At 39.3% G+C, this 12,125-nt stretch overlaps 1 protein-coding gene and 1 long non-coding RNA gene across 14 annotated transcripts in view; one reads left to right on the forward strand and one right to left on the reverse strand.

Moving 5' to 3' along the window:
- The window catches only part of LOC311583772, a 671,074-nt gene that overhangs the window by 600,887 nt on the left and 58,062 nt on the right, over window positions 1-12,125 (reverse strand). The gene's annotated exons all lie outside the window — the stretch shown is intronic.
- Window positions 1-12,125, forward strand: part of CAMK2D (calcium/calmodulin dependent protein kinase II delta) — a gene marked incomplete at its 3' end in the record, with an annotated part of 237,778 nt that overhangs the window by 173,074 nt on the left and 52,579 nt on the right. For all 13 annotated transcript variants that reach the window (XM_084757609.1, XM_084757608.1, XM_084757610.1 and 10 more), the window contains 2 exons: window positions 2,012-2,114; window positions 5,568-5,651. In XM_084757609.1, coding sequence (XP_084613735.1) covers window positions 2,012-2,114; window positions 5,568-5,651 — 187 coding nt within the window. The remainder of the gene's footprint in view (window positions 1-2,011; window positions 2,115-5,567; window positions 5,652-12,125) is intronic.

Below are 12,125 nucleotides of genomic sequence, written 5' to 3' on the forward strand. Positions count from 1 at the left end.
GTTTACTCATTGATGATACTGGCACATGCTCAGCTAACTTCTATACCATTAGACTTAAAGGTCCTAAAATGACCATGATTTCTTAAATGACTGGAGCTCGTTCAGTGAAGGGGTCTGGTTGGCAAATTTGATTGGATGTGCATTGGCATGCATTTCTGATATCACAGTCCTTTGGAATGTTAAAGTTCCAAAGAAGAAGAATCAACTCTTGCCTACAGTTCAATGTGCTTGGTCCAAGTTACTTATTTCATACAGAAGTAGTGGGAAATTATGTCAACTGAATTAGAAAATGGAAAGGTAGTTGATCATAAACTTTAGCTGTGAAATTAACATTTCAGAAGTGAATAAATTTATCCTGATTAAATACATTAGGACACAGATAAATACCCAGGGTTGCAGTTTCAAGCACTGAATCATAATGAAAGTTACACCAGCATAGAGCACTTTTATATTCTTGAAATACCTTCCTCTCAAACTCCAAATTAAATGATGTCTTTAATGTTGAGGTGATTCAAAACCATCCTTCAGCCCTGAACAGCTACAAAGGTCCTTTCACATTTCCAGTGGTCACAGTAGTAGTGAATCTGATGGCAGTGAGCAGCAATCGCCTGAAGAATTCTGGTATTTAATTAAAACTTGCTTGCTCACACTCTGACTTCTTATAGATTTAACCTAATTTCTTCTAAGTTCTGCTTATGGGTTTTGCTACTTTGCATGGCTGGCTTGATTAATAAATACTGGTGTAGGCTGTGTTTACACAAGTCCAAAACAACCCACAAAATGGACAAATACAACAAACAGAGAGAGGAGTCAACTTGATGAAAGCTATGGACTTTCTTATTTGTCAACAAATAGGCAAAATCATTTGGCTGATAAAGTTTTTATGTTTTCTGAGAACAGTTTTGGTGCTTGGAATGGCCATTGTTTCCTAGCTATTTCGGTGGAGACATAGGCTTTAAATTGATTGGTTTTTATCCCCAAACAGGAAGATCTTGAACAATTCTCCTATGTGTACGGCAGTCCAGTCCTGTTCACCCATATGTCTGGGTGAACTAGGCTTCACTGTACATGATCCTCGACACTTTCTCCCTAACCATCTCCCCACTCTGTTTCTTAAAATGCACAAGGAGGTCCAAGGAAGTCACAGGCTCTGTCTCAGTGCTTGTTTTCAACATTCCAGTGTGGTTGGGAAACTATGGTGTAGACACAGCCTCATTCCAAGTCTGCCTCATTAGTCCTTGAGCAATGATCAATACCAAAGGAAAATGGATCTTTCTCACAGTATTTTATGTGAGAGAATAAATATCTTTAACATTTTAGTCACGCTTTAAAGGAATGTAAATTACATAGTAAAAAAAAGTGGCTTATAAATTTCTGTTTACAGCTAACTATAACATTTGGCAAACAGTATACTTTTTCTGCCTTTAAGAATAAACAGATTCTTAAAGACAGCCATTTTAACACACAATTCAGAGTAAGTCTCCAGAAATTGTCTGGAAACATTGAGGAATCAAAATCACTACATTTCAGTCCAAACTCAAAAGAAAATCAAGTGGGATTTAATTTGCAGTTTCTTTTGCCAAATGTCTGTAGATTGGTCCAACTCTGGTTATCATCATGCGAGGCTTCCTCCTGCTGAAAATGTCTGTGCTCTGTTAGGCTTCCGAGTCCGTGTCAGTGGCCAAGTGTGTGCCTTGAGTGGTCCTTGAAGGCATGTGAGCAGGTGAAGACTGAAGCTCCACTAACTGTATCCCTCCCTGTTGCCTCTGCAGTGCCCAGTGCATCTGCCTGAAGCCTGCGCACGTGATTGTTCTCCACCGTTTTCTAACCACACTTTCCCTGGGATTTAGGAGTGGAACTCTCCACGAGTGACATCAGTGCATGAGTTTGTTTCCCAGCCCCTCTCCCCTGCCCCCTTTAATCTTATACAAATGTTGGTAATTTTAAGTAGTTACTTAAAATAGAGTCTCACTTTACTCTCTCTCTCTCTCTCTTTTCTTTCTAAATAAAGCCTGAGAATTTGCTTTTAGCTAGCAAATCGAAAGGAGCAGCTGTGAAACTGGCAGACTTTGGCTTAGCCATAGAAGTTCAAGGCGACCAGCAGGCGTGGTTTGGTGAGTAGGGCTACCCTTCTGTGTGCACAGTGCTCTCCCAGCCTGAGTTCCTGGTTCCCAATGCCGGTTTCTAGCCACTGGAAGATGGGGATAGTCACCTACCAGCATCTAAACTAATTTTAAAACACTGGATTTGATGTTAAAGTGGCCTATAATCAGAAAATATTGAGAGAACAAGATCGTATACATGTTTTTAAAAAGAATAATTCTGTGGTAAAATAGATCCTGTTTTAAGAATTAATAAGAGGGTTTAAATATGTAGCATGACCTCCACACACATGTTATGGATGTAAGTACTATCTCCTCACACTAATAATACATAATGTATTTAAAGTTTAATCTGGAATGCCAGGCTCAGTGGCACAAGCCTATAATTCCAGCACTCAGGGAGGCAGAGGCAGGTGGATCTCTGAGAGTTTCAGGCCAGCCAGATCTACAAGGTGAGTCCAAGCCAGCCAAGGCTACAAAAATAACCAAAAAAGAAAAAAAGAAAAGAAAATTAATCTGGAGATGGTACCACATATTGAGAAGCCCCACATTAGGGAGAAAGAGACAGGTACCAGAACCCTGGGCCTCACTTCTGGCCAGCCTAGACGGCTTGACGGGTGTAGACCATAGAGAGACCCTGTCTCAGAAAACAAGGTGGATGGTACCTGGGACACTATACCTCAGGTTGTCCTCTGTCACACACATCATACTGCAAGCACACTGCAAGATGTAAAAACGATTTTATTGTATGTTCATTCTCATTTTTAATTCCACATACTTGGCTCCTTTTACTCATTTCTCACTCTCTAATCCTGGTCTCTCTGAATACTGGCCAAAACTATGAAAATTAACATCCTATGGTGCACATTTGTTAAATTGTAAAATTAAAACAAATTACTACAAACCATACACACATATCTTACTTCTCCTAAGGTGAAGGATGGAAACAATATCTTCAGTCTGTTTTGAGCGCTTTATTGTTGCTGGGGTACCAGAAGCTTGCTGCCAGGATCTTGCCTTATGGAAGGATTGCTCTACTCAGTTGCCATTATGTCTTTCATTTTAAATATTAAGATGGAAAGATAATCTAATGGCTATACTTCCAACAGTTGGTACTTCTGTTTCTTTCGTTGTCTGTTTGGATAGTCCTGTTTAGTTCTATGGAGTAAAAACCATGTTGGCTCAGGAGAGAACACATTCTTATTAACATTGAAAGTGTATAGCATAACAGCCCTGCAGCCTTAGGATGAAGAAGACCTTGCCTACTGCGCTGCAGCATGCTGTATTCACGAGGTCTTTGTACAGTGTGTTGTTTCCTGAAACCCATGCCTTTGGATGGATGATTCTAAATATTTAGACTGGAACCAACAGACAGTTCAGGTGATGGAGGTTTTAAATAAGAGTAAGAATTCTGGCATTCTCTTGGCATTTTAGTCTCAGGGTGAGGGCTCAAATATCTATTTATCTATTTATTTATTTATTTGTTTGTTTACTTATTTAGGTTCTCACTGTGTAGTTCTGGCTGGTCTTGAACTCACCACCCTCTGATCTCAAAGTCCCAAGTGCTGGGATTTTATATATGTGTGCCACCATCCTCAAACTGACCTTTTCATTTCTGACTCTCAAGTAGTAATTTTCTTCTATGTCATTAGAATGTTATAAACTCTTCTGCTCTCGGTCATCTATTATGACTTAGTTACTTAAGACAAATGGAAGATTACTAGTTTTAAATTATGGACTACATGGATTGCATATAAAAAGTGAAATTAACAGAGAAAAATATAGACATCTAATGAGAATGATGGTGGAACAAAAATAAGACTCAAATATCTGCATCATTGTGAGAATGAGAAGTTCACTTCCAAGAAACCTTAAAGAGGCTAGTCAGGCCAAGAGCTCAAAACAAGAACATGCTGGAAGGGCACAAGGGATTTGAAAGCACACACTCAGGGCACTGGTCTTCGTCAGAACTTTAGATACTTTCCATTGGATTCTCTTTGTGCATCATGCGTGAGGAGTTGGGAAAGGGAGGGTGAGAGTAAGTACAGTGGAAGGACATATACAGTACAGAGTACACCAGGCACTGGGGAACATTTTGCAACAACTGTACCCACCAGTCCGTTTCCAGGACACCACATTATGCCCTTAGGTAATCCTTGAGCTTCAGGCAGTGGGTGCTCAGTGGGTTACTGGTGAGCCTTGTAGAAGTTAGGCTGTGCAGAGGCTGCCTGCCTGGAGTCCTTCCTCATGAGCCACCCCCTTCTTCCAAACAGAGAAGGAGAAAAGTAATCAAATGAGTGAAGATTAGGCACATACACACAAAAAAAATTCCTTTGCTTTTTATTTAACCTAATTTTGCTAGAGAAGTAACTCGGTCATATGTCTCCTTTCTTCCTTTTCTTTTTTCTTTTTTTTTTTTCATACGTGGTAAGTAAGTATATAAGTCATTGTAGAAATGAGGAACAATTCATTTCTTGGATACTTAGCCTCCCAGTAAGTAAACACAACCACTCGGCCTTAGTTATTAGTTTATGGTTGGAGGAACTTCTACTGAGTGTCCTTTGAAAGAGACTTTCCATTTTCCATTTTTTGCCTTTTGAAAGAACACTTTCAAATGAAAATGGTCACCTTTGTTATTTTTAAATATTCTTTATTTGAAAAACTCACTTTTCAGAAGTAGAAAATGTTTTCCACTGGAGTTTAGTTAAAGTTTTTATTGTTACTTAAGCATTCCTTATTGAATTCTACACTAATTTGTATAATCCATAGCTGTCTTTGACATCCAGTACCCCTCACTGTGTCACCGAAGTTGGAGGTCGCACTGGTCAGCATTCACTGGTGATTCCTCTGTGTGTCCCTGAGTCTCCTCTCAGCTGCCAGTTATGAGTACACCCTGGCTATTTATTAGTACACACTGAACTGATATTTTTCTGGACTCAATTCTTCTCAGAATGAGTCTTTCAGTTACTGGCAGTCCTATCCCCACCCTCATGGCCCTGTACCCAAAGGATATTTGTTTAAAAAAATATTTTCTGAAAATTTGCTTTTGATTTTTCCTTAGTATGTCAACGTCCTGTGCTCCTCTTTCATATATGACTGATTGTCTGTCATAGGCATTTAGGTGTCACCTTTTTCAAGGAACTACCCTCAGTCTTTTCATTATTTTTTTTAACAGATTTTGTTTGAACTTTCATATGAGTGATGTTAAAACCATCTAAACAAAAGTGTTCCTGTATCACAGAGAGTGCATAGCCTACAAGGTTGACCTCCACACCGTGTGTGTGTTTGTGTGTGTGTGTGTGTGTGTGTGTGTGTGTGTATGTATGTTTTCAAATAAACTACAAGGTATGACAAACAGTGCTTATTGTCAGTTAAAGAAGCTTCCTAAAGCAGTCTCTCTTACTTGGTCATTTCCTATTGATGTTGTCATGCCAACCCTGACTGATAAGCACCTGTTTCCCCTAGGTTTTGCTGGCACACCTGGATATCTCTCTCCAGAAGTCCTGCGTAAAGATCCTTATGGAAAACCAGTGGATATGTGGGCATGTGGTAAGAAATCATATTTTCAAACAAATTTTAGATTTTTGGGGGTTTGTTTGGTTGGTTGGTTTGGTTATAGTTTTTGGTTTTTGGTTTTTCGAGAAAGGGTTTCTCTGTAGCCTTGGTTGGTCTGGACTCTCTTTGTAGACCAGGCTGACTTTGAACTCACAGAGTTCACAGGTACACAGATTAAAGGTGTGTACCATCACTCCAGCTCAAACAAATTTTCTAATAGACCAGTGTCTTGGTCAATTTGAGCTGCAAGGACAAAACACCAGAGACCTAATGGCTTAAACAACTAAAAAGTATTTCTAATGACCCTAGAAACTGGAAACACTTAAGATCTCGGTTTCTGTAGATATTCTGTCCAGTGAGGGTTCATAGATACCCATTTTTTTTTTAGTTCACATATGGTAAAAGAGTCTCATAAGACCATCAATCTGAGTCATGAGGCCTTTTTCCTACCAAAGGCTTCACTCCCAACTTCATCATGATACGGTTGGATTTTAAAATGTAAATTGGGAGACGGGCACACATACTCCATAGCAACCAGTGTTGTTTGACTTGATCTCAGAGATTCGTGGAGAGTTGGGGAAAGTGTACATATTGATTAGGTCTGGAGTAGGGAGATTGACATTTCCAGGAGTTCTCTGGTAAGCCAGTGCTTTATTTTAGAACATTGAGAACAGAGATGTGCAGAGCCTTGCAAATGCTCCTATGATACTGAGCCAGCCAGCTCTTCCAACAAAACTATTTGCCTAGGATGCTTGGCCAGAATTACAAGAATGGGAGTACATATTGAAAATGAGTGCCAACCTTAATTTAAAAAATACCCTTACAGACTTAGCCATACAATGGGGAGAATTGCAGCACCCTTTTTTATAATAATAAATTTACATGTTGACATGTCCTTCAAGTAGGTAGAAGACTGAAATAAGACCAGTGCTGCAAGTCACTCTGAAATAGTTTTCTACTAAAGTGCTCACCACAACTTAGTGTTCTAAATACTCCATAGCCTCCGGCTCCTTGTTACTATCTTAAAGTAGGTATGAACTACTAAAGTCTGACTATGGTGTGCTGCAGGCATGTTTCAGTCCTGTGCTTGTCAGCAAACCCAGAAAATGTTGATTTAAATATTGATTTATAGGTCCTGAAAATAACTTCTTAGATTCAGTTTTAGTTTAAGAGAAATCTCTATGTCTAAATGATATACTGTTCCATTCCTTGTCAGCTTTATGTCCCTAGCAACAACTTGATATTTAATGGCTAACTGATGGAATCCTGCATGTTCTGAGTTCTCTCTGCATCCAAAACTGTGGTTATGAGAAAGGACTGTATTTGTAATCATGCCTGGCTTCCAGTGTTGGGCTTGCACTGAATCTAATAGCTGAGCCTTTTTCTTTCCTTTTACCCATAAAATAAGATTATTATGCCCTCACAGAATTGTGGGAGAGTCAGACAAGAAACATATTGAAGGGAGAATGTTTCACAGTGTGGAAGGCAGTGAGTGCAAAATGAAAACAGGCATTGCCGTTCTTGAGGTTTGGAAGTGACTCTTGATCGAAGGCTAAGGTCTTAGACGCATCCCAAACATTCTCTTCCCTCTGCCTTCCTGAAGCTGTTTTCTAAAATGAACTCCAAGGTGCCTTTGAGTGAGAGCTGGTGCAAACAGTTCTTATCCAAGTCTTAATACTAATGAGGTAGATAGCTCAATTATTTCCCGTGCACTAAATTAGCTCCCCACCCAGATCTGTTTCTACTGATGAACTTACGGGAAGGAGATTGGACCAAGAGTCAGGCTGACTGACAATGAGAGATCTTATGGAGTATTGCCATATTCTTGAAAATATTTTAATATTTAACAGAGTCATATTTTGGGGACATATTGGGGCACGTAGAAAGAGTGCCTATGTTTGGATCTTAAACTCTATAGGGACCATGTAGTCAGTTACTGGGCCAGAATAAGAGGAGAGTTACTGGTGTATTAAGGCCAATGTCCCTGCTCCAGGAGTCCTAAAAAGTTAGACTTGGCCACCCACCTTAAGTGCTATTCAAGAGACTACGAGATAGAAAAGCAGAGAAAAAAGATTTAACCAATGTGACCTCACTGATACATGTAAATAAAGAGAGCCCACGACCACAAGTCTGTGTCTGGGGTGTTGGCATGACTTCAGCTTAAGTAGTGGAAGAACTGTAAAGGGAGCAAGATCTCTGCATGATTAATAAGCCTAGGTCAAAGGTCAAGGTGTGGCATGTTTACTCTCTTAAGTTCCAGCTTAGAGATGGCTGATCGGGGACAGGCTGGTTCTCATGAACTGCTCCAGGATACAGTTGGGCCATCATATATAATTGCCTCCCTTTAGGGGCGGTCTGTCCGACCAGACTTTGCTGTGACACAACTCCAGGGTATCACTGGAGATTGAAGACACTGGCTCTTACTGGTGTGTCTTTGTCCTGGCGGAGTAACCAGAGGGTTGTGTGATACAGGCTTTTATGTAGGTACACTGTGAATGACTAACATGCCTATGAGCAACTAAACGGGGGTCTAACCCAACGCAAAGAAGACAGACAAAGTAGAAGGAAGAGATGCAGAGACTGTGAACATCTTTTAGCCACGTGTCTAGAAATCCACCAGAGAACACATGACCCATTGTTATGTTCAATTAAGTACTCTGATAGCACAGACTTAGGGAAATGACCACTACTGAACACAGGATTATTGGTATTTTTGCATATCTCGGTTGTTGTTATTGGTTTCAACTCACTGTTTTACTATATTTTTATGTGCTCTTACTTGAGTGACATGAAGGAATATCAAATTTACTTTAATTGTAAAATTGCATCTTCTTCTTGCTTATCACATTTTATTTTAGCTTATGGCTTACCTTGAAGGTAAGCTTTTTCATTCATCAACTTTCTCTCTTACCAATTAGCTTTGTTTGATTCAAAAACACATACTTGATTGTGTAGTAAGAAATGGTGCTAGTCAATTAAGAAAAAAAATCATGCCAAAAAATGAGCTAGTTTTTTCAATGTGAATTAAGCTGTAAGCGGTCACCATAGCAGGGTCTTTGTCATACTGGTGGTTGACACAGAGTAGACAGCAGCACAGAGTGAATATAGGGACTAAAAGGAGGCTGTACACTATCAGAAACATGCACTTATCTGCACTCGGGAAATCTCACCACCATGGTTTCTTGCTTTTATGATTTCAGAGCATGGTCTGACTGGTACCTGGTCTTTGAAAGTAGCCAGTCCATTAGTGAAATGTAGATGATACACACAAAGGGAGGCAGGAAATAATGCTGTGTTCTGCTATCACCAATAGTAAACTGATTTTAATGGTTTTCTTATATATAAAGCAGCTGCCATAATTCCCTCCTGGGATGAATAAATGTTTATAGATGTCACTGGATTGCTGCATTTTAATAGAGTTCCTTTCATAAAAATTCCTTAAAAATAAAGGACAGAGGGTAGAGGAGGGAAGCCAGTAAACATAGGCTTGCCTCCCAGAATATATTTATGCTTCTTACAACTTTATCTCTCATATTAGATGTCCTTTTAAATGGTCATGAGTAACAGTATATCACTGACCGTCACAGAATGTACCATGACTTTGGCCAAACCTTTGGACTATTATGGAATATGTTTCTTCTTTTCTTGCATAGTAAACTGTGTGTCCTTAGGCACATAATCCCAGGGACACCGCCTTCTCATACTTTACCTGGAAAAAGTCAACACTGGGCATTTTGTTAGCTGGACATCCCCGCCCCCCCAGTTGACAGTAAACTGCTGCTGTCAGTTTTGTAGCTGCCTGACACTGGACACCACTGTCTGTCACTGTCTTCAACAGTAGCCACCAAGGGGGCTTTGCTCTCGAATATAATCTTAACCTCCTGCTCAGAGCACATGACATTTTCTTAAATGTCTCTAGACTGAGCACATGTAATTCCCCAAATTTGCTGCTTTTAACACTGTGGACCTCAGATTATACGTATGACCTGACGTCTTATCAAAAGTTCAGCTTTCTGGGACATGTCCCAGAAGTATTGGATAACACTCTCTGTGGTTATATAGTCCAGCAATCTCACTGCTGTGTATATATTTAAAAGACTTGAAAGAGTCTTTTAGGAATTGTGTCTACCTGTTCATAGTAGCATTATTCACAAGAAGGTAAAGATAGCTGTTGACAAGTCTATTAAGCACAATGTCATACATAATAGTATATTATGTTGCCTTAAAAAGAAAGGAAATGTTCTCACATGTGCTACCAAAGACATTACATTAGTAAAAATAAAAGAACGGTATAAAAAAGACAAGCCTTGCATGATTCTGTCCAGGTATCTGAAGCAGTTTAATTTACAAAGCCAGAAAGAGGAAAGGTTTCAATGTTGAGAGGCACGAGCCTTCTGGAGAGCCGCTCTTAACACTGTGAATCTACTTGACACCACAGAACAGTGCCCTTGAAAATTGTGCGTCTTTTTCATGTGCAACGCAATGCTCTGTGTTTAAATATAATGCTTTCCCTTTAAAAAATACAACTGCAAAATAAAATAAAGTCTATCAGGTAAGGCTGAGAATCTTGCTTTTTTTTCCCAAGCTTGCCATATAATTCTGATGAACACCATACTTGGTACCACTGCCCATTCCAGGTAGAATCTCCTTTAGGGAAGCAGATTTTAGGATTTGTACACAAGACAACAAAGATAGCAGAGCATATGGGTGGTATCCAGGCTGCTGTAGCAAAGCAACACAGAGGCATGGAAGTGCTACAGATGTGTGACTGATAGTTTGGAGGCTGGGACACTAAGATGCTGAAGCCAGTGGTGGTTCTAGTGAGGTCTCTTCAAAATTAAATACTGCCAATGTCTTACTCCTATTCTTCAGAAAATGCCTTGACCTCTAAAGGGCACTAATTCTTTTTTTTTTAAGGACCCCGCCCTTGTGAACTAGCTACCTTCCACTTCCACAAAGCATCACAAAGGAGCTTAGGGATTCAACATATAATTTTTTTTTTAGAAGACTCAGACATTTAGATACCCCTTAGTCATCTTGGCCAGATACCTCATTGAGTCTTCTATATGGGGAAGTATCAACATTTATTTTTCATCTTTGCCAACCCTGTTCCATGGCATAGATAGTTCTATCCTCTAAGAAATGGCTTTTATCCTGCTAGCTTTGATTTTTCTAGATCCTGTTCATCCCGTGATTACTGTTTAGCACTTCCCATCATAAGATAATTATACAATCCGGTGGACCATGCCTGTCCCTCTGGCTAATTGTGCATTTCCAGATCTTCCTGTAGGTGCCCAGTAGAGTGTGCTCCACTTACCAAGGTGAAGTCAATGTCTTGGATGGTTTCTCCTTTAGCTTCACCTCAGCTCCTCAGCTTTCCATCATTTCTTCTCCCACTAGAAAGGTCTTTACAATGTTTGATCATTATGGTGATTAGAGAATCATTTTCTCTAACATTAGCTTTCATTTTTTAAAAGTTTAGGATATTCTTGATAGGCTTTCTGCTAATCAGTAATCAGTGCTCTGCAAACTCTAATTAATCAAAGTTCTCTCTTATCTTCCAATCATAAATTAATATATAAACCAAAGAAAACTAGGTAGCATCATTTAACAATGTTATGTGAAACCAATTGTGTCAAAAATGGTTTTTAGGCTGTTGATTTTAGGAATGTTCAAATATACAAAAGAAGAGAGTAGTGTGATGAACATCTGAGGTTCCTTCACTTTACCCCCACTTAGTCCCCTATCCTGAGACTGTTTTATTCCAAATACAAATTTCATGTCAGTATATCATGAAGTACAGAAAAAAGACTCCATTTGTAAGTACGACTTACTAAAATTCCATAGCAATGGCTAGTATAAGTGTTTATCTTCATTTTTCCCTGTTCACTTTCTTGTTTCATATGTTTGTTATTAATTTGTTATCTTTAGTTTCTTAAATCTCTTTTGATATATAGATTCCACATGTATTTGTGTCTCCACAGAGAGCACATGAGTGATCACCCTTCTCGTCTTGGGATACTGTTTGGCCCTCCTATCAATCAGTACTAGGTGATTCCACATCTCAGCCAGGGAGAGAACAGGAGGATCTTGTCATTTCAGAAAGAAAGAAAAATTAAAGAATGTTAGGTTTCTGTTCATAGGACATAGAAGCCAACATGAAACTCATTTCCACCTGCAAAAGGTGGAACAGTTAGAGGGTTGCTAAGAAAAACAGACAAAAAATTAAATCCATTTGTTTATGATGGTAAAAATTAAGGAGCATTCTGAAATTTGGAAGACATTTAAGAGTCAATTGAGTGATTACAAAAACAGGTTGATAAAGGTCAAAAGACATGGGCCATTGCTCAGCCTTTCCTTTGTGGACTGGACCTTAGAGTGGTCAAGCAACAGGAGAAGGCCTTCCCATTTTAGAAAGGTGGGATGTATTAGAATGCCATCTAGCGAACCATTCAGGCAGTTACTAGC

This window comes from Acomys minous (assembly GCF_964271855.1).
Source record: "Acomys minous genome assembly, chromosome: 14".
Classification (NCBI taxonomy): Eukaryota; Metazoa; Chordata; class Mammalia; order Rodentia; family Muridae; genus Acomys; species Acomys minous.